The sequence below is a fragment of the Myotis daubentonii genome, chromosome 11, assembly GCF_963259705.1.
Source record: "Myotis daubentonii chromosome 11, mMyoDau2.1, whole genome shotgun sequence".
NCBI lineage: Eukaryota > Metazoa > Chordata > Mammalia > Chiroptera > Vespertilionidae > Myotis > Myotis daubentonii.
Window position 1 is genome coordinate 74,323,162 of NC_081850.1, and position 21,553 is coordinate 74,344,714.

Genomic DNA, 21,553 nt, shown 5'->3' on the forward strand with positions numbered 1-21,553 from the left:
AGGTAACCTGAAGAAAGTGACATTTAAATGAAGACTTGAAAGGTAAGTGCAAATTACCTGGGTGAGGCAGGTGGGGTGAGCATTCCAAGTAGAGGGAATGAATGGCATGTGCACATAGGACATAGTGCTTTCATAAAGTTGAAAATGTGGCTAAAGCATGTAGAAGGCAGAGAAGAGGTCATAAGACAAGGCCAGAAAAGAAGGCAGGAAATTTAAAATATTACTGATAGTCTTAGACAATTTTTTACAGTGATAGTCATGGGTGAAAATATGTATCTGGAAAAGTAATGGTGAAGAGCCTGAGCCAACTATGTGAACCTCGACAAGTTAGTTCCTCTTTACTAGTAAATCTGTGTCATAGGAGATGTGGTGACAGTATTTACTTGCCAGGGCTCCTTGGAGAGTAAGAATACATGTAAAACATTTTGCAGAGAACCTGATAGATACTGAACAACATACTAAGATCTCTGTGTGTGCGCGCACACACACACTGGCTGATTATGAAGTAAAAAGCAGTCCCGGTGGCATGACTCAGTGGTTGAGCATCAACGAATGAACCAGGTCACGGTTAGATTCCTGGTCAGGGCACATACCTAGGTTTCAGGCTCCATTCCCACTAGAGGGCATGCAGGAAGCAGCTGGTCAATGGTTTTCTCTCATCACGGATGTTTCTATCTCTCCCTCTCCTTTCCTGTCTGAAATTAATGTAAATATATATTTTTTTAAAGTAAAAAGCAGGCTAAAAGTCTGGAAGCAAACCTGTTAACAATTGCAATCTCTACACTGTAGAATTAAAGGTGACTTTTATGTTTATTATTTTAACTCATCTATGTCTTCCCAGTGTTTAGCAATAACCAGGAACTATTAAGAAAATTTATTTTTAAATGTTTTTTAAAAGCAAAGATTTCTTTTAGATGCAAGATTTACCTATGTTTGGCTAAAAAACAGATGGAAGAATTCCCAGTGGAAAAGGAGGAAATAATGGACTATTTTTATCAAGAAAGGGGACCTGCAGAAAGCATAGCTGCAGGGATAGTAGAAAGCGACACCTGACCAAAGCTAAAGCTAGGCTTATCCTCTTTGCTGAGCATTGAAAATTTGAACACAAATGCTTCAGTTAGTCTGTGTTGAGCATGGGTACTGGAAAGACATGACAAAGTAGGGCAGAGCACAGGTATCCATTTTCCATCATGGGCACAGAAGCAAAGACTATCAGTCTGAAGGAAAACAAATATATGAAGTTGAGTCACCGGGAAAGCAAAGATAAGCACCAGCATCGCTTCACTCACTCTCTATTTAGACCAGTTACTTCTTCACTATACAGCTTCTTGTGTTTAACCCATATATATTTTTTACAACCCTCTAAGACTAGATCAGATTCTCAAAGCTCTGAAGTTTTCTTTGGCTATTATGAACAGGGCAATGAGAGGCCGTATAGTCTTAACCTTTAGCCTTAGTTTCTCATATGGGAATCACCACATACTTGATAAGGTTGTGCTGGGAATTATATTGGGCGAGAATAAAATACTTGGCAAAGCACCAGACACACAAAAAACCCCAATAAAGGTAGTTCTTTTCTGTATTACCTTGGTTAAACTTATAATTCTGAACATTAGGTAACAATCATATCATTAATAAGTTAGAATATAGATCGCACCAAGCATGTCAAGAAGACTAATCAACAGTAATTCCTGCTGGGTGGTATTCTTTACACATGACAGCACTATATTACAAACCTGTGAGCAGCCATAACAACTCTCAATCCAAATCTATTTCTCTCAAATGTTTCTATTCCCATTGTATTTTTTCCCCATTGTATTTTTGAAGCTTTGAAAATGACCCTTTAATCTTTCATCTGCATTTATAGGACCATTTCCACTAATTTACCAATGTCACTTATGAGATGTTTGATTGGTGATATTTTTTATCCTGTTTCAAAAGAGAAAACAAAGGTCAGAGGTTGAAACTAACATCAGAATTCACATTAATCAAACTTAAGAGAATGTAATATATTTTTCGTGAAAGATAATTGTCAAAATTATTCTGACTATTAGGAAAGAGTGACTAAGGCATTTTTAATTTTAAGTTTTTATCTAATAAAACCTCTCAGAGAGATAGAGACAGAGAAAGGAACAGAAAGTAAATCTCACAACTAAGATTATTTTGATAAAAATCGTGTTTAGGGCTTCACTTATTGCATCTTAGTTATGCTGACAGAATCCTGGACAACTAAGATGCTAAACAATCCAGACACAACAAATCAACAAAAGTCCCAGCACAAAACCTTCACATAAAGGATTTTATTTCCTTTTCAATTACGTAAGTCTACTCCATTCGACACAATGAAAAACAATTTGGTGTTAGATTCACATAACTATTATTTCTGTCAACAGAACTGACCACATAATGAGTAGTAATTCTATCAACAGTATTGGAGCTATTAGTATAAATATCTCTACATACACACATATACCCAGAATTGTGAGATTAAGTCACCAAAAAACACCCCTGTTCTATTTCACATCTAAGTTTCAAAGGCTCGTTGCACTAAGCCTCCTTCTAGCTAGCTTGTAGCTATTTTTCTACTTCTCCTCCTTCCCAATCTTTTAGCCCCAAGATTGTCAAATGTAAAGAATTAATCCACCATTCATCTCCATCTTATGAGTGACTGATGTTCAATTCATTTCTGCTTATGAATAAAGGCTACTTGTAAGTAGTTTAACTACTTATAAAATCCAACTAAGTGTAAACCTAACCCCTAAAATTCAACTAAAATTAGTAAGAGACTCATATTATGCTAAGAAGACTGGCTACTACAAAATGGGTGGCAATGTTGCAAATATCCTACTGCAAGTACATACATAAAATCGGTTGAAAATCTTGTAATTCTCAGAACTGCTGGGGGAATTAACAGCAGCTTTCAATTGCTGCTATTTTTGCTTTTTAATCTTCAATTATGACTCAATCAACATAATTTTCAAATTAGTTTGATACATGCTATGTATAATGATAGGTATTACCTCAATAGTATCCTTATTTTTAAAATTTACAGTAATTAGACTTTGAAATGTATATGTCGCTTCAAATATGAACTATATCAGAGTCAAAGAAATGTGACTGGAGGGTCACTGAATAAGTCAAGACTCTGAAGTTTGAGGGGCAAGGGAAGGGAGGCAGTATCTATCTATATATATATATTAATATATTTTTATTGATTTCAGAGAGGAAGGGAGAGGAAGAGAGAGACAGAAACATCAATGATGAGAGGGAATCCTTGATTGGCTGCCTCCTGCACACCCCCTACTGGGGACTGAGCCCGCAACCTGGGCATGTGCCCTTGAACAGAATCCAACCTGGGACCCTTGATTCCACAGGCCGATGCTCTATACACTGAGCCAAACCAGCTAGGGCTATTTAAAAAAAAAAAAAAAAAACTGATTTGAGAGAGAGAGAAGATGGGGGGGTAGGGGGGACAATGTTTGTTGTTCCACTTATTTATGCACTCATTGGTTGATACTTGTATGTGCTGTGCCCCTGACCCAGGATCAAACCCACAACCTTGACATATAAGGATAAAAACTATAACTAACCCTTAGCTACCCAGCCAGGGTCCCATATTTTTAGAGTTTTCATACATGCTCTTAGAATGAGCTAAAGGCTCATTCCTGCTCTCAGATTTTGAGGCCTAGCAGTATTATTTTTCAGAAAATCTTGGTTTTCTGTTTTTTAATTATTAGTTTTACCATACAAGCATTGTTTTCTTGTATTTTTTAGTCCTTGCTCTTGGCTCTTCAGTTAGGGCTTGTTGCCACCTAGTGGACTAAATAGGAATAAAGGCCAATGCATTATCACAGGTTCTCACCTCTGCGCTTTCAAAAGATACCACTAGATGGAGACTTCAAACTTTTAGAAGGAGAGCTCTGAAACCTATCCAGAAAGTTAGTAAAAAAAACTAACACGCCGAAGCCGGTTTGGCTCAGTGGATGGAGCGTTGGCCTGCGGACTGAAGGGTCCGGGGTTCGATTCCGGTCAGGCGCATGTGCCTGGGTTGCGGGCACATCCCCAGTGGGAGATGTGCAGGAGGCAGCTGATCGATGTTTCTCTCTCATCGATGTTTCTAGCTCTCTGTCTCTCTCCCTTCCTCTCTGTAAAAAATCAATAAAATATATTAAAAACAACAACAACAACAAAAAAAACTAACACAAATAAAATAAAAAGTAATGTGTCCAAAATAATGAGTTAAATAAAAATAAAAATCTTTTGGAGGCAGTATGGCACATAGGTTAAGAAAATATGCCTTGACTCTTATGAACATAATCACAAAAATCCACAAAAAAATTACCAAATTTAATTGGAAATATATACAAATTATAATACATCTTGACTATATGAGGCTTACCCCAGGATTGCCAGGCTGGTTCAATTTTTAAAATGATAATACTTCATGACCAGCAAGGAAATGACAAAGATGCAAACTCTCACTCATTTTTCCACTGTACCATGCTACCTTCCCATTAGGGTCACTTTTAGCAACATAACCCTGCAACTGCCAGGAGAGCACAATTCATATGAGAAGCTACTAAGCCTCCCCTCATTCTCAATAGTACCACAGTGTAAGGCCTGACAATAAAGGAGGCCAATTCTGATAACCTGATTAGTGAATGGAGGCAGAGCTGCAAGTAGATGCCTGAAAATGCTACTCTAGGCTTTTACCCTGGTTCTTGGGCTTCAAGATGATTCCTGCTACTTGAAGACACTGATTCCCCTTCCTTAGAGCAATTTCAAGGAATGAGAATTCTGAATGTAAAATCTTGATCTAAGTGGGAAGCTGGAGCCCGGGTGGTTCAATTTGGCAGAACTGCCTTGGAAACTTGGTAGCTGAAATGAGAACCAGAGATTTTTTATTTTAAACATACTATACCTTTACTTAATACAAAAGCCTTGTTGAAAAATAAAAAATAAAATGTAGGAATAAAAATTACCCTACAATCCCATTCGCCCAAAGATACTACTAATAAATAATTCAGTGTATCTTCTTCCAGGCTAAATGATTCTTAGTGATTCTTAACGATTCTTCTTAATGAGTCCATAGTATTCCATTGCATGAATAACCACAATCCATTTAATTAGTCCCCTATTAAACTTAAGAGCAGTTTCTAATCTTTTTGCTATTAAATGCTGAAAGGAATACTTGTGAATATACATTTTGCCTATCTGTCATTTCTTATAGAATACCTATGAATACTTATAAATACCTATGAATATTTATGAACTGCTAAATCTGCAATTTCTACATTTTAAACTGCTAAATCTGCAAAAATAAACCTGTACATTTTCAGTTTTGCAGTTATTATTAGATTACACTCCTAAGAGGTCCCATTTTCCCACATCAACTACACTGACAATTATCATTCTTTAATATAGGAGATGCAAACTCAAATGCCTATAGAAGACTGACAGTAAACATAAATGGATGAAGGAGGCCAAATGGGAGTGCATGCTCACCTGAGAATGCATGCTCATTTAAGTAGGGCAGCCTCCACTGTTCCAGCCAAAAGGCACCATGTAGAATCCAGGCCCCATGTTAGAACTTCCAGTTTCAAGAAGGCCAAAACCCCAAATTTTTATGAAACTCTTGCAAGTTTTAAATGTTGGCAACAAACGTGTTTTTATTTAAACATCCAGGTAGCCAACAAAATACATCTATAAGCCAGACAACATTTAGCACATGGAATTATGTTCTAAGGTAAAAAAAAATGTAACACATTTTCATTTTGAATCTTATTATATTCATGACTAGAGGCCCGATGCACGAAATTCATGCAAGAGTAGGCCTTCTCCCCGCCCTGCTGCTGGCACTGGCTTCCCTCTGGCACCCGGGACCTGGGCTTCCCTTGCAGCCCAGCTTCGCAGCCCAGCTTAGTCCAGAAGGTCGTCTGGAAGGATGTCCGGTCTAATTAGCATACTATGCTTTTATTATTATAGATGCTTATTTTTTCCTGTTCATACCAACAGAAGATGTATTTGTTCACTTTTGGTTCACAGTGACTGCTGGAGCCTTCAGAAAAAAGATACTTATCTTTTTTTTTTCCAGATTCATGTCTACAAACATTGGACACCAAAAAAAAAAAAAAAAAAAAAAAAAGGTATGTAACAGAAGCTAAGTGACCAAAGTGTGCTCAGAAAAAGCATATGAGGTCTCATTTAGGACTGAGTTGCTATACTCTCCTCAGCACACATACAGCACACCACAAGATTTTTTAAGAAAAAATGCTAATTTGTAAAACTATGCATAACTTTGAAGAGGGTGGCTGTAATAATCTAGGGCTCCCTCCACTACTTGATACATTGATCTAATAGCAAATTTTCTCTTTGGTGAGACATCGAAAAAGGAAGAGAAGAATTCTCACACATCTCCCTTTGTTATATTGAATTTAAACAAGCATTTTCAACCTTTTTAAATGAAATAAAACATAGGTTTATATAAATCTTTCTCTGCTCTCAAAAATATAACTGCAGTACTGCTCCCTTAGGAAGAACAATTTCAGCAACCTCTGCAGTGTCAGAGTTTCTTCTCATTCCTTGTTAGTCATCCATTATAAATTTCCAGACCCAGATGTTCATTCCCTGCACCCACCAGAGATAATGGCAGAGATCCTTGACTATCCAAGGTCCCAACAACAGCTTTTGAATGCAACTATCTTTTCATCAATTGTAAACAAGTCCTAAACTCTTGGCTCCATAGGGAGTCCCTAACAAGTCAGTATAAACTCTGAAACAGGGGCAGAGGTCAAGGGGATGAGAGCTCAGCCTAAGCTCTGGATCTCACGCCACTCCCACTCTGTTCAAAAGAATCCTTATCAGAAATCCAGGCCCAGTGTTAGATCTTCCCAACAAACGGTCAGATTCAGGAGACTTGATCTAGCAGTGATCTAGCAGATTCAGCTGAAGAAGCAGGCTCCTGGAACAGTTATGAATGCAAAATCCCTAAATCACTAACAGAATGTTGTGGAGGAAAGGTGACATAAGGGGAAAACAAGGGAGATTTATGAACTTATCTTCATTTTTTTCAGGAAAGAATCTATCTGGTAAATGGATAAATCCTTAACCTGAGCCACAGAAGAAATCTCTTGTCTGTTCATCCTACCATTACCCATGGATCCCTGTTTGGTGGCTATTAGTATGGCAAGAGAGGGCAAAGAGTAACTTTCAAGTTTCTTTTTTTTTTTTTTTAATATATTTTATTGATTTTTTACAGAGAGGAAGGGAGAGGGATAGAGAGCCAGAAACATCGATCAGCTGCCTCCTGCACACTCCCCACTGGGGATGTGCCCGCAACCAAGGTACATGCCCTTGACCAGAATCAAACCTGGGACCCTTCAGTCCGCAGGCCAACGCTCTATCCACTGAGCCAAACCGGTTAGGGCCCAATATCTTTTTAAAAAAAATATGTTTTTATTGATTTCAGAGAGGAAGGAAGAGGGAGAGAGAGATAGAAACATCACTAATGAAAGAGAATCATTGATTGGCTGCCTCCTACACAACCGAACCCGCAACCCGGGCATGTGCCCTTGACCGGAATCGAACCTGGGACCCTTCAGTCTGCAGACTGACGCTCTATCCACTGAACTAAACTGGCTAGGGCTATAGCAAGATCTTTAAGCAGTTGGTAAAAAAGAGCTAAAAAGCACCTACTCTAACTTCAAGTAGTTCCTTTCCTTGGGATAATACCCTTTGAACATCGAACAATACAGTAAGCACATACCAAAAAGAATACTCATTTTCAACATTGAAAACTGAATTAAAATGAGTATTTTCAATTTTGGTCAATGTTTACTCTCTAATTGCTTGTAGAATTATTTTATAAGTAGAGAAATGGATTTAACTATTTACAGGCCAAAAACTCAGAAATGACTTTGTTGAAATAGATGATAAGGGACAAAAGTTTGACTTTGGAGGAAGAACAGCTGTTGCTAATCCAACTATTTACCCTTTGACCTTCTCTCTGGCCAATGACTGAACAGTATCAATTGTTTTCCTGTATTATGTGCTGTTTACAATCCCTGAGAGGCATGAAAGGAATTAATAATTTAGCCTAGAAAGCTAACAGCCTTTATTGGGGAGCCCCTTGTCTGTGGGGCAGAAATCAGAGTAAGTAGCAGTCCTTAAGTCACAGATCCCTTTACTGTTCCTGTTTTATAGCCTAATTGGCCCCCAAACATAAATCAATTATTTCTCCTGTTTTAAGCAACAATGACTTCTATTCTCTAACTTCCCTTGTATCAAGTCAGTCCTTGTTCTCTTGGGTTTTACAACTACACAGTAAACATGATGGCTGAGGAAAAAACTCGGGGAGCAGGGCAGACTGGGGTTATTTGGAAACAGAAGCACAGAAAGGTTATGCTGTTTTGAACTTCTCTTGACCTTTGACTGCCCTTGTCCCTAGCTTATGCTAATAGGCAGGGTACAGAGATGCTTCTTGTAGAAATGAACTTAGCCTGAACCTGTGCCCTAACATTGGACTCAGGAAGCCCAGGAATCATAGGAAGGCAGTCAGAGTGTGAGCAGCTGCCCATATTCTAAACATGGCTACCTATCTGTTCTATCACAAGAAAAGGTGTTTTAAAAGAGGCCATTTGAATTGGACAACGTAAGTCCTTCCTCATCTAGTTCCAACACATCCCACCTGTTGTCCCAAAGTTACTGTCTACCACCACTGCCAGGCACAATGGGAAATCAGCAACAATGGTATTTTCTCATCCAAAATAAGCAAGTATGAACAGGTTTTCCGTATCAGGAATTGGGGAGGATTGGGGAAGCCATTGGGACCTCTAAATGGCCAAGATGCATCACAAAGAAATCCCTATTGTTCTCAATCTTTTGTGCAAAAGTCATTAAGTATTAACATAGGAGATGTCATTCCTTCCCAGTTAGAAGCCAAGGAATTTGCAATATCAACAACAACCAATTTAACACAACACATACAGACCATTTTAGTCTTGAGATTCCCCATCACTCAGTAGGGCTGACCATGCTCATTTGAACCCCAAGATTGGTTCAAATCAAAAGAATAATTTTTATTTCTGTCCATTTATTATTATAATATCAGATTTTCATGTATTTCTTCCAAGCGAAGGAACAAAACACTACTAACGTCACAAAAATAATATGAGCATTATTGAGAATATTAAGCACATAACCTAAATACAACTTTTAAAAGAAAAGAGATCTTTTCAGGCGACTTCCATTCTGTACTGATATATAAAACCAGAGGCCCAATGCACAAAATTCATGCCCCAGCTTCGTCCAGAAGGTCATCCAGAAGGTCATTTGGTTGTCCGGTCTAATTAGCATATTATGCTTTTATTATTATAGATGATTAAATATTTCTTTATTCTCATGGGACGGAGAATTCTATAAGTCACATATCTAGCTAGAAAGTCTATGCAGAAATGTTAAATGAGTTAGAATTAGTTGGCCCAGAAAGAAGAATCATCCAACAATAATCTTATGAAAATAACAAGAGCCTTTCCTAGAAGATGGGCATGATTTATTTTCAATTGCTACTAAGTGTAAAAAAGGAGAATAAGTTTAGGTACTATGTGCTAAATTAGAGTTTTAAAAGTGTTTTTTCAAATAATTCCAGATAAGAAAAGATTTTCCAATACACAGTTAATACATGAGGGCAAGACGTAGACTTGTGTATCCCTGGAACACAGAAAGGGGCCTGGAGCAGAGAGAACACTCAATATCTGGGTTCTCAATTATCTGGCATATTTTATGTATATGTATAGTTCTGTCTGAAATATTACAGGGCATCTTAACATCCTTTCTAGTTTTCAAAAATGATTTTAAGAAAGAAGCACAGCCCTGGCAGGTTTGGCTCAGTGGATAGAGCATCAGCCTGTGGACTGGGGGGTCCCCAGGTTTGATTCTGGTCAAGGGCATGTACCTTGGTTGCGGGCACATCCCCAGTGGGAGGTGTGCAGGAGGCAGCTGATGGATGTTTCTCTCTCATGTTTCTCTCTCATCGATGTTTCTAATTCTCTATCCCTCTCCCTTCCTCTCTGTAAAAAATCAATATATTTTTTTTAAAAAATTAAGAAAGAAGCATAACTCAAGAATTTACCTTTTCCTCCTCCCAAATGAAGGCTATTCATAAGAGGACAAAGAGAAATTAGCACGTTCACTGATAGTACTGGAAATTCAGTTGGCAGAGCAGGGTAAACTAAGCCTATACTACGTACAAAACTGATTCCGAACTTTCCAGCTTCTAGAAAACCAAATCCATTTCCATTGTGTTTGATAAGCTTTGTGGAATTTATTTTGTCTTGCAATTATAAGTATTAGGTAAACAAACATAAATGTTTATACTATTAAGGTGTGTGTTGGGGCGGGGGGGACGGGGGGGGCGGGGCGGCGTTGTATGTGAGAAGGTCCACAACGTCAGAGAAATGACATTAGTTAGCCAGGATGGTGAGAAGGCGAACTTCACCACTTACCCCAACAGCAGATTGGTGACAAATAGCCAGCCCCATGACCCTAAAATGTAACAGAACTAGAAAAATAATTCCAGATCATCTCATGGATTCTCAATCTAAATTATCATCAGATTTTTGGCATTATAGCAAAATAAGGTCTATATACACTCGATATTCCCACATCCTATTTCTAATAGTTATAACAATATCCAAGAATGATGAATGCCACATTTTTAAAAAATATATTTTGATTAATTTCAGAGAGGAAGGGAGAGGAAGAGAGAGATAGAAAATCAATGATGAAAGAGAACCATTGATCACCTGCCTCCTGCATACCCCACACTGGGGATCAAGCCCACAACCCAGGAATGTGCTCTGACCAGGAATTGAACCGTAACCTCCTAGTTCATAGGTTGGTGCTCAACCAACTGAGCCACGCTGACTGGGCAAATGCCACATTTTGTGAGCACTGGAAACACAAGTGATTATCTATGATCGAGATTTACATAGTCCTGCCCTGGCCAGTGTGGCTCAATTGGCTGAGTATCATCCCATGCACCAAGAGGTTGCTGGTTCAATTCCTGGTCAAGGGCACATGCCCAAGTTTTGGGCTGGATCCCTGGTAGGGAGCATGTAGGAGGCAGTCAATCAATGTTGTGTTCTCACATCCATGTCTCTCTCTCCCTCCCTCTCCCTTCCTCTTTCTAAAAGTCAATAAACTATTTAGAAGAAGAAGAAAAAAAAGACTTACATAGTCCTGAAAAGCATCATTTAATTAGATCTTGAAATAATTACTCTCATATCATCCCTTTAAGAATGTAGATGACAGTCCTTCAGAAATTAAACTCTGGTATAAAAGTTACCAATTTGAAATATCTAAACCAAATATAATCCTTCTCTGAAAGAAATTATGTCAAAACCAGTCAATACTTTAGAAAAGTGGTTGAAGGTATATGGTTGTATGTGTACATAAATGAAAGTACAATATTTGTTGTTACTGGTTTCGTAGGAAGATGGATGGACGGGGAAAGTAGATTAGAATTAAATAGAAATTTTAAGCAAACCAATGTTCTATGAATGGGCTCAATCCTGGCCACTGAATACTATCAAGAAAAGAAAAAGAAAGCATAACTAGAAAAGATACAATGCCCTCCCCATAATTATAAATTAAAGTGAAAATAAAATCTGAGTCAATAAAGGACTATCCATGACCTTATTGACTCAGATTTTATTATACATTTAAAAGTACACATACACATCCTTTTTTATTCACAAACACTGGGGAACATTCAGAACTTACTAGTGCCTGGGTCGAGCTCTGCCAAGTCATCCTGACAAAAACCTAAAGAGAAAACAATAGGAAATAAAGATTGTGATTTGTGAATTACTCCAATGTGACACCAAATACAAAAATGCAAATATCATATAGTATTTTTTAAAATCCAGACTCAGAAGTCAAATTTGAATTTAAATCTTAGTTCTGTAACTTTAGCTGATATATATATATTGCTCTCTGAACTTCCATTTCATTACCTTTATATAAAAAAATGGATAGGAACAGCACTTACCAGAATGAGGATTAAGTGAAATCTATATCCTATCTAATAATAGAAAAACATGGTAATTAACTGTAATTTCACTACCCTTCCCATTGGCTAATCAGCAAGATATGCAAATTAACTGCCAACCAAGATGGCGGCCGGCAGCCAGGCAGCTGAAGCGAACATGAGGCTTGCTTGCTCCAGTGACGGAGGAAGCTAAGGTTCTACTCCTGCCGCAGCCCAGCTCTGAGCTCCAGATGCAACAATGTTGCAATTATAGAAGCTAAACAAACCCAGAAACCTGCTTTCCGCCGCCAGCAGGCTCAGAGCTTAGAGCGCCAGTGATGGCAACAGAGTTTCAATTATAGAAGCTAAACAAACCCAGATACCTGCTTTCAGCCAGCCACAGCCTCAGAGCTGGAGCCAGCTCTCAGCTCCAGTGACAGCTATAGAAGGTAAATAAATCCCAGAAAGACAAAAAAAAAGAGGCTGGGAGCTTCAGTCGCCCGCCAGCCTGAAAACGGCGCTCAGCTCCTCACCCAGACTGGCCAGGCACCCCAGTGAGGACCCCCACCCTGAAGTGGGTGTGACCAGCTGCAAACAGCCATCAGCCTGTCATCCAGGCTGGCCAGGCACCCAAGCGGGACCCCCACCCTGATCTGGATCACCCTTCAGGGCAAACCAGCCAGCCCCCACCCGTGCACCAGACCTCTATCCTATATAGTAAAAGGGTAATATGCAAACTGACCCTAACAGCAGAAAGACTGGGAATGACTGGTCACTATGACACACACTGACCACCAGGGGGCAGATGCTCAATGCAGGAGCTTCCCTCTGGTGGTCAGTGTGCTCTCACAGCGGGGAGCTCTGCTCAGCCACAAGCCAGGCTGATGGCTGCCAGTACAGTGGTGGTAGTAGGAGCCTCTCCTGCCTCCTCAGCAGTGCTAAGGACGTCCGACTGCAGCTTAGGTCTGCTCCCCACTGGCAAGTGGGCATCCCCCGAGGGCTGCCGGGCTGCCAGAGGGATGTCTGACTGCCAGCTTAGGCCCAATCCCCCGGGGAGCAGGCCTAAGCCAGCAAGTGATCACCCCTGAGGGGTCCCAGACTGCGAGAGGGCACAGGCTGGGCTGAGGGACCCCCCCTACCCCCAAGTGCACAAATTTTTGTGCACCGGGCCTCTAGTATATATATATTAAAGCCCAGCGACTGGAAAGGCAGAATGACCAGAACGACCGACCAGTACTGCAACAGACAGCCAGTCTGATCCGGGCCCCGATCAGACCTCCCCCAGCACCAATCCAGCCCCCAATCAGCCCCCAACACCCCGATTGGGGGCAGGGCTAGCCGGCCAACCGCCCGCAGCCCCTAACCGCCGCCGGCCTGGCCTGATGGGGCCCCATCCATGCACGAATTCGTGCACCAGGCCTCTAGTACTGATATAAAGTGCTTCATTAGCACAGTCCTTGGCACACAGTAGGAACTCAATAAACAGCACAAATAATTATGAGTAAGAATGTAAGTTGGAATAAAAATTCATGGGAAAATTACAATTCATTTAATATCTGTCATGTTCTACTTAGCATTATAAATTATTATCCAAAAGAAAGCAAAATATACAAAATATGAACTTACAACAGATATCAAACAGAATAATTTTACTTAAAATGTTTACAAATGCTTAAGAATTTTACTCATACACATAAATGGAAGCAGGTTTTTTTTTGTTTTTTTTTAAAATGAGCAAAGATTATATTCTACATTGAAAATTATTTCTGCACATGAGTTATCTAACCTTCTAGGTTGGAGGGCACACACTGTGTTTTATTCCTTTCTGCATCTCCAGCACCCTTTGCTGACTTCTGCCATTTCCCCCAGGGTGCCGTTTGAAGGCTCTGAAGTAAGTGGGGTATCCAGAAGGTCTCATCCCAGTCACTGGAAACTTTTCCCTTAAAGGAAGCTCTGTATGGCTTCTCCTGGGCTTCCCCAAATTGCCAGGGTCGCTACTCTTGCGTTTTGGGACCCTTATTGAGGAAAGTTAGGGTTACTTGAGCCGGAGCACTGCCATCCTCCTCAGTCAAGATGGCTACTCAGTAACTACAGTGGGGCCTTGACTTACGAGTTTAATTCGTTCCGTGATGGAGCTTGTAACTCAAATTACTCGTATGTCAAATCAAAAAGTGAACGAGTGAGACACGTGATGCTGGGCTGATGCTGTGGCGTTCACTGTGACGTTCGCTGCGCCAACTAGCGGCGGGGTATCTGAAGCTGGCTCGTAACCCGAATTTTAGCTCGCAACTCAAAGCAAAAAATCGGCCGAGAGACGGCTCGTATCTCAAAAAACTCGGTAGTCGGCACACTCGTAAGTCAAGGCCCCACTGTGCCTCAGGGGAAAGTCAAGCGCAGAGACGCAGGACAAAGGCGTGATTCGGAAGCAGTTTTTTATTATTAAGTGTGGTATTCAGGTTAGAAGAAGTACCTCTCAAAGCGGATTTCAAGCCCAAAAGGCCTGAGCTACATCTGTCTGATTGGTGTGTAACTATCACACTGAAAAGAAAAATCAAGCACAGTGAATGGCAAACACATAGTAAGTGTTCTATATATAGTTGTTAAAATTCTTTTTTTAGTCAATTCTCCTATATTGACTGCCTACTTTCTCCAGTTTGCTTTCTAATCATCATCAGTTCACATAATTCTTAGAAAAGCTTTTTTTCTTTTGTCTCCCTTACCCTTGTCTCAAAAAGTCAAAACCACATTAAAATTTTCTATAATACTCTGTGTACTCATTAACAAGGAATTAATTGCTTGTTCAATGTCTGACTGGCTCCACTATTAGAATGTTCCACAGGGGAAGGGAGCTGGCCTGTCTTGTTGACAGCTATATCTTCATTACCTCTCACAAGTCTAGCACAAAGTAACTGTTCAGTAAACATCAACTGTAGCATCTCAATGGTAAATTCAAAAATTATGGAGCAAAACTAAGACTAGAGGAATATGAGAGCATTTTCTTTCTTTCTTTCTTTTTTTTTCTTATGAGAGCATTTTCTATCATCAAAGCTGGGCAACCAGAAGCTAGTCCAGCAAATGGGAGTCAAGTTAAGAAGAGGGATTCAACTAGCAGGTAAAGTGTTTAAACATCACAACTTTGAAAGTCCTTTGCAATCCTGAACATTTTGAGCACACCATTTACCAAACACGCTACATCCCTTCCTGCCTTCCTGTGCTTCTTCCTCCTCCTCCACTTGGTGAACTATTTATTCATCCTTCAAGACCCAGCTCAAAGACCACCACTGTGAAAGATAGAAAAAAGGAGAGGTCCCGCCTATATTTATCAAAAGATAAAGGAACAAATTAATATCTGCCTCTTCTACTAGAAAATGAGCTCTTCAAGGGTAGGGACCATGCCATATCCACCTGCGAAGCTTCTTCTATGCCTAGAACAGTTGCCAATACATTATGGAAGATGCTCAAATGCAGACGAACTAAATAGAAAACACAAGCCTGCCTCTAGATCAGTCTGGGGAAGACAGTCACAGAATCAGAAAGTCTAGCCCTAAAAGTGTGTGGAAGCTATAAATGAGAAAATCTGATCGGAAACACCAGAGTTTAGAAGCTACTAAAAGTGACTGAGAATGATGAAAAGGCTCACCTCAGAGCAACTTTAAAGCCTTTCTACATAAAGACACTGGGAATCAAGAAAGCTGTGGAGAGATGTCAAGTAATGAGGAAATAACTCATCATTCCACATAGGTTCAATATTAAACATCCTGCCAGAAGTAAAACTGAGAATAAACACTGATTTAATATAAACTGACTCAAAAATAGGACAAAAGGACTGGAAGGCAGAGTAGTATAATGATAAAATCAGACCTCTCCTAATTCTAGTCCAAATCATTTTTAGCTTAGTTATTTGACTTCAAGCAAGTCATGCCCTATTCTGGACCTCAGATTCTGGACATTAAATGAAAGGACTCTACTTGAGTATCAAGGAAGAACAAAGCCCAGTGCATTTTTTAAAGTATTTTTTTTATTTATTTCAGAGATGAAGGGAGAGGGAGAGATAGAAACATCAATGATAAGAGAGAATCATTGATCGATTGCCTCCTGCATGCCCCCCCACTGGGGATGGAGCCCACAACCTGGGCATGTTGCCCGACCAGGAATCGAACTGTGACCTCCTGGTTCACAGTTCGACGCCCCACCACTGAGGCACACCGGCTGGGCCCAATGCATTTTTTTGAAAACAAACAACATTCTGAACTCAGAGTAACTAGATAAAATACAAAGAGAGGGTGACTAAAAAAAAAGAAAATCGTAAGAATAGTTAAACTGGCTGGCCATCTATTGCTTTTATCTGCCTAGCAACCATGCCCCCCTTCTTCTGTTAATGGCATCCTGATTTTTCTTTGGAGACTTATCCCTTTAACACTTTCAGTCCATATGACCCAAGAAGGATGGATCCTAACCTTAATAAATAGGGATTAACAACAGCATCTACCTTACAGGTCTGTCAAATGAGATAGTGAATGTAAAGGCTTTGCACAGTATTTGACAAAGTCAGAGCTCAACATATGTGAGCTATTACTAACTAATCCCTAGGGATAATCCAATCCAGTGCTGTGTCTGTGGTAGCAAAGAGCATATTATAGGAGGGTAACTATTCATGATGTCACCTTCAAAGACCTGGGATGAAACATCACTAATGTCACTTTAGTATATACTATAATTTTATTTATTTACCTGAGAGTGTGTATCAGTGAGTGAGTGTGTGTGTGTGTGTGTGTGTGTGTGTGTGTGTGTGTGTGTCAGAGAGAGAGAGAGATACTTTAATTTGTTGTTCCACTAATTTATGCATTCGTTGGTTGCTTCTTTTATGTGCCCTGACAAGGGATGGAACCTACAACCTGGGCATATCGGGACGACACTCTAACCAGCTGTACTACCCAGTCAAGACCATGCTGTGATTCTTGAATCCTTTTTATATGTTGAGACTGTAAATTACTTGATGCCATGATCCCAGGTGTACGCTACCTCCTGAGGAAAGGAGGACTCTTTATATTTGCCTTAAAACAAATTCCTTTCATAGTCACAAAGAGCACTGATTATGGAATTCAGTAAGTATGTCTAAAATCCACCCACCAGCCCTGAGACCACTGGCTAATAATGTTGTCTCTGGTTTTACAGATCACCATTAGAGCATGAGGCCTGAGAAGATATGGAGAACAATGCTAATCCCACCTCCTGATGATAAAGTCCATGGAATGGCTAGATCTGGTGACCAGATCAGGATCTCACCCAGATTCTCAGGAAACAGATCTAGCTAGCAAAATGATTCCTAACTAGAAGAATGCAAGTCACTGCTAGAAGTAACCCCAATGTGTGTTCAATTCAATTCAACACAAAGGCTATCAGAGTTGTTCAGTAAAAAGCAGACTCCTAAGCCACATAAATACACAAATATACTCACAAAACCATCTGCCTTACAGATTACAACACATTAAACAGATTAGGAAATATTCTGAAAAACCCAGGGCCTTGGCTGGTGACTTAAATTACTTTAAAATGGGATAAAAAAGAAACAGATATATCAACAAGTCAGCATGCTCATAAGTCATCTAAAATCTAGTGCAAAGTTTATATTCACTTACCACATTTTTTTATATATATATTTTATTGATTTTTTACAGAGAGGAAGGGAGAGAGATAGAGAGTTAGAAACATCGATGAGAGAGAAACATCGATCAGCTGCCTCCTGCACATCTCCCACTGGGGATGTGCCCGCAACCCAGGTACATGCCCTTGACCGGAATCGAACCTGGGACCTTTCAGTCTGCAAGCCGACACTCTATCCACTGAGCCAAACCGGTTTCGGCTTCACTTACCACATTTTAACTTAGAAGACAGATGCCTGGTGAAAAGGACATTGGTCTGAGTTAGAGTTGGATTCAAATCCCAGATTTTCCACTATCTTTGTTTAATTAACTACTTTATGCCTAGTTCCTGGGGCAAAAATGACCATCTTGTTCAATATATATTTGGAGACTATACAAAAACCATCTACTTTGTGGAAAGTGATCGATAAGTCTAGGAAATTTCTTTAACTCAAAGAAAGATCCAGTTGACAAGCTTTTCTCCAATAGGCATTTGGCAAAAAGAAAAATATCAGTGACTCCTCAATCTGTGAATACAGTGACAGGTTAAAAAGTTACTTATCTTTTTCTTTATTTACTATTTTGACTATAAAAGTATGTATTTACACAAAATAATTTTAAAATTTGAGTACCCTTTTTTTTTTTTTATAAATGTGAACAAATTTTATGAGTAATGCCAGTAAACAAATTCAAGCCTGAAACACTAGCTAATTGTAATCTACAATGTGTCTTTTACAAAAATAGTTAAATGTTATTCTAGGAATGTTTTAAATTAATTTGACAGTAGGAAGGTAGCATCTTATCTAATAAAAGAGAAAAATGGTAATTGGCGTACGACGATACCCTTTTCATTGGCTAATCAGGGCTATATGCAAATTAACTGCCAACTAAGATTGGCAGTTAACTGCCAACAAGATGGCGGTTAATTTGCATATGTAGGCACAATGCAGGGAGGCGAAAGGGAAAGCAGGAAGAGGCCCCCTGCCACTGACAGTGATCGGAAACCCAGCGGGGAGCTAAGAGCTGGGGGGCAGGGCAAAGGCGACCCTGGGGCCGCCTTTGCCCTGCCCCCCAGCCATGATCAGAGAATCAGGTGCCTTTGCCGCCCTGGCCAGTGATAGCAGGAAGTAGGGGTGGAGCCAGCGATGGGAGCTGGGCACGGTCGAAGCTGGCAGTCCCAGGAGCTAGGGGTCCCTTGCCTGGGCCTAAAGAGAAGCCCACGATCGCGGGGCCGCTGCAGCTGCGGGTCCCCGCTGCCCAGGCCGGAAGCCTAGGCCAGAGGCGTTAGGCCTGGTCAGGGGCAGAGCCTGCAACCGCGGGGAGCTGGGGGTCCCCTGCCGAGGCCTGACACCTCTGCTGGAGGCCTCAGGCCTGGTCAAGGGGCCGATCCGGTGATTGGTGATCAGAGGGTGATGAGGGTCAACTCCTCTGGCCAAGGCATCAGGCCTGGGCGGGGGGCGGAGCCGGGGATTGGGGGGATATGATGGTCCCCTTGCCCAGGCTTGAAGCCTGGGTCAGAGGCGTCAGGCTTGGGCGGGGGCCAGAGCCAGTGATCAGGGGGAGATGGGGGTCCCCTGTCCAAGCCTGACACCTCTGGCGGAGGCGTCAGGCCTGGGCAAGGGGCCGATCAGGCGATCGGAGGGTGATGGGGGTCTACGCCTCTGGCTGAGGCATCAGGCCTGGGCTGGGGGCAGAACCAGTGATGGGGGGAAATGAGGGTCCCCTGAGGGCTCCCAGTATGTGAGAGGGGGCAGGCTGGGCTGAGGGACACTCCCCACACACACACACACATACACACACACACAGTGCACGAATTTCGTGCACCGGGCCCCTAGTGGTTTAATAAAGACCTGGATCCTGGTCAGGGATGGACAACCACTCAGTCTATTTTGAAGCCTTAGTAGCCCACAGGCAAAATTAAGGTGAGGCCCTTAAAAGGTAAAATTCTACAACTGTAATAAAAAATCATATCCACCAAACAGAAATTATACACACAAATATCCTTCATGATCTGCCACTCGCAACTTTTATCTCTTGCTTCTCTCATCCTACCCCACCCTACAGTGTAGTAGTATACTCCATCCATACCGAACAATAGGCATATGTTGTTTTATTGCACTTTGCTTTATTGAGCTTCAGAAAGGTTGCCTTTTTTAGAAATTGAAGGCCAGACCCTACACACAGACCAGCAAAAAGATTATGACTCGTTTTATTGTGATGCTCGCTTTATTGTGGTGCTCTGGAACCAAACCAGCAATATTTCCGGGGTATGCCCGTACAATTAGCTCCCTGAATTCAACATCTTCTTTAGCCTCCATTCATTTGCACATACTATTTTTTCCACCTGAGCCAACTCTCATTCACCATTCTGATGTCAGGACTCAGGTCAAGTTTCTAACCCTTCCCCCTCTCTCCCCACACACAATCAAGTCCAAGTTAGGCACTACAGATACAATAACTGAAGCTACTGGATTTTCAGGAACCTTTGAAAAAGAAGAGGGAAAAAAAACTGATTTTAAAATCCAAGAAAAGTAAAACAGACCTGCAAATTTGAAATTAAAATGTTTTACTAGTAATTAAATATGAGGTATAATATTATTTCACCCAGTCAACTATAATTCAAGTTTTATATACTGTAATTTTAAATGTGAGATATAAAATGAAGCAGAGGTTCCAGAAGGAAGTCAAGGTTCTAAAAGGATTTTGAAACTGCTCTGGTTAATTAGGCATCCCTACACTATGCTCCCACAGTTCCCTGTGCTTCCCATAACCCTGATCATGATCAGGGCCACTGATTGTGAATTCAGATTCTAGAGAGAGTTGTTTTCCATAATCCCCAACAAAAAGCTAAAAATCTTTACCCAGGATTTGTACTGATATACAACAGTCATTCACTGGTCCTTTCTGGACCAACCAGCTCTGGTCATTTGTATCAGTTTCCCATTTGCTTTGTCTCCCCTAATTATGATAGGTCCCCAATGAAATTCTGTATCCTTCTTTCAGTCAGATCTGGTCTCAGCCTTATCTATATCTACAGTCCCAGGGCTGAAACATGTCCCAGGATCCCAGGAAAAATTGCTCAGTAAATGTTGAGAAATTACTTCTTTCTCCAGAAAGCAATAGTACTACACCACTATGAATTTCTTGCAAAAGTATCAGTTGTAAGAGAAAATAACAGTTCACTATTATCTGCCTTTAAAGTCTAGAAAGAGTGATATCCAATAGAAATTCCTACAGTGGAAATGTTCTTTGTCCAATATGGTAGGCCTCTAGCCACATGTGGGTACTGAGCACTTAGAATGTGCATACTGTGTCTGAGGAACTGAATTCTGTAAAAAGTATTTTTACTGATTTTTGGTGAGAGAGGAAGGGAGAGGGAGAAGATAGAAACATCGATATGAGAGCAAAATATCAATCAGCTGCCTCCTGCACGCCCCCTATGGGGGAGATCAAGCCCAAAACCCGGGCAAGAATCCAACCTGTAACTTTTCAGTACACAAAACGATGCACAACCAACTGAGCCACACTAGCCAGGGTGAGACGCTGAATTTTTAACTTTATTTAATTTTAATTAATTAAGGTAGCCACATAAGGCCAGGGGCTATTACAAAGGACAAGGTAAAACTAGAAAGAAGTCTTCCATTCTGCTAAATTTGTTATGTCACCTTTTGGACTCTGTTGCAACTTTAAAGAAAATGAACTATGGAAATGCATATGCTAGTGTTACTTATTATCCAATTTATAAGTGTATCAGTTGTTATCAGAAAAATATTTCCATCAGTTTTCAAATACAATCACTTATTCCTTCAAATGTTAGGTACCTGCCCACACTGTAGCAGGCCCTAGGCATGGAAGATACAAGACTGACCCTACTATCAGAGAA

General features: G+C 40.6%; 1 protein-coding gene and 1 long non-coding RNA gene across 3 annotated transcripts in view; one reads left to right on the forward strand and one right to left on the reverse strand.

The window, feature by feature from the left end:
• LOC132212376 (uncharacterized) overlaps positions 1–6,142 on the forward strand; it is a 44,417-nt gene extending 38,275 nt beyond the window's left edge. Inside the window, exon 3 of the long non-coding RNA XR_009447707.1 lies at positions 6,095–6,142. This is a non-coding gene — a long non-coding RNA (uncharacterized LOC132212376). The remainder of the gene's footprint in view (positions 1–6,094) is intronic.
• The window catches only part of NR6A1 (nuclear receptor subfamily 6 group A member 1), a 176,310-nt gene that overhangs the window by 124,020 nt on the left and 30,737 nt on the right, over positions 1–21,553 (reverse strand). For both annotated transcript variants that reach the window (XM_059657988.1, XM_059657987.1), the window contains exon 2: positions 11,782–11,823. In XM_059657988.1, coding sequence (XP_059513971.1) covers positions 11,782–11,823 — 42 coding nt within the window. The remainder of the gene's footprint in view (positions 1–11,781; positions 11,824–21,553) is intronic.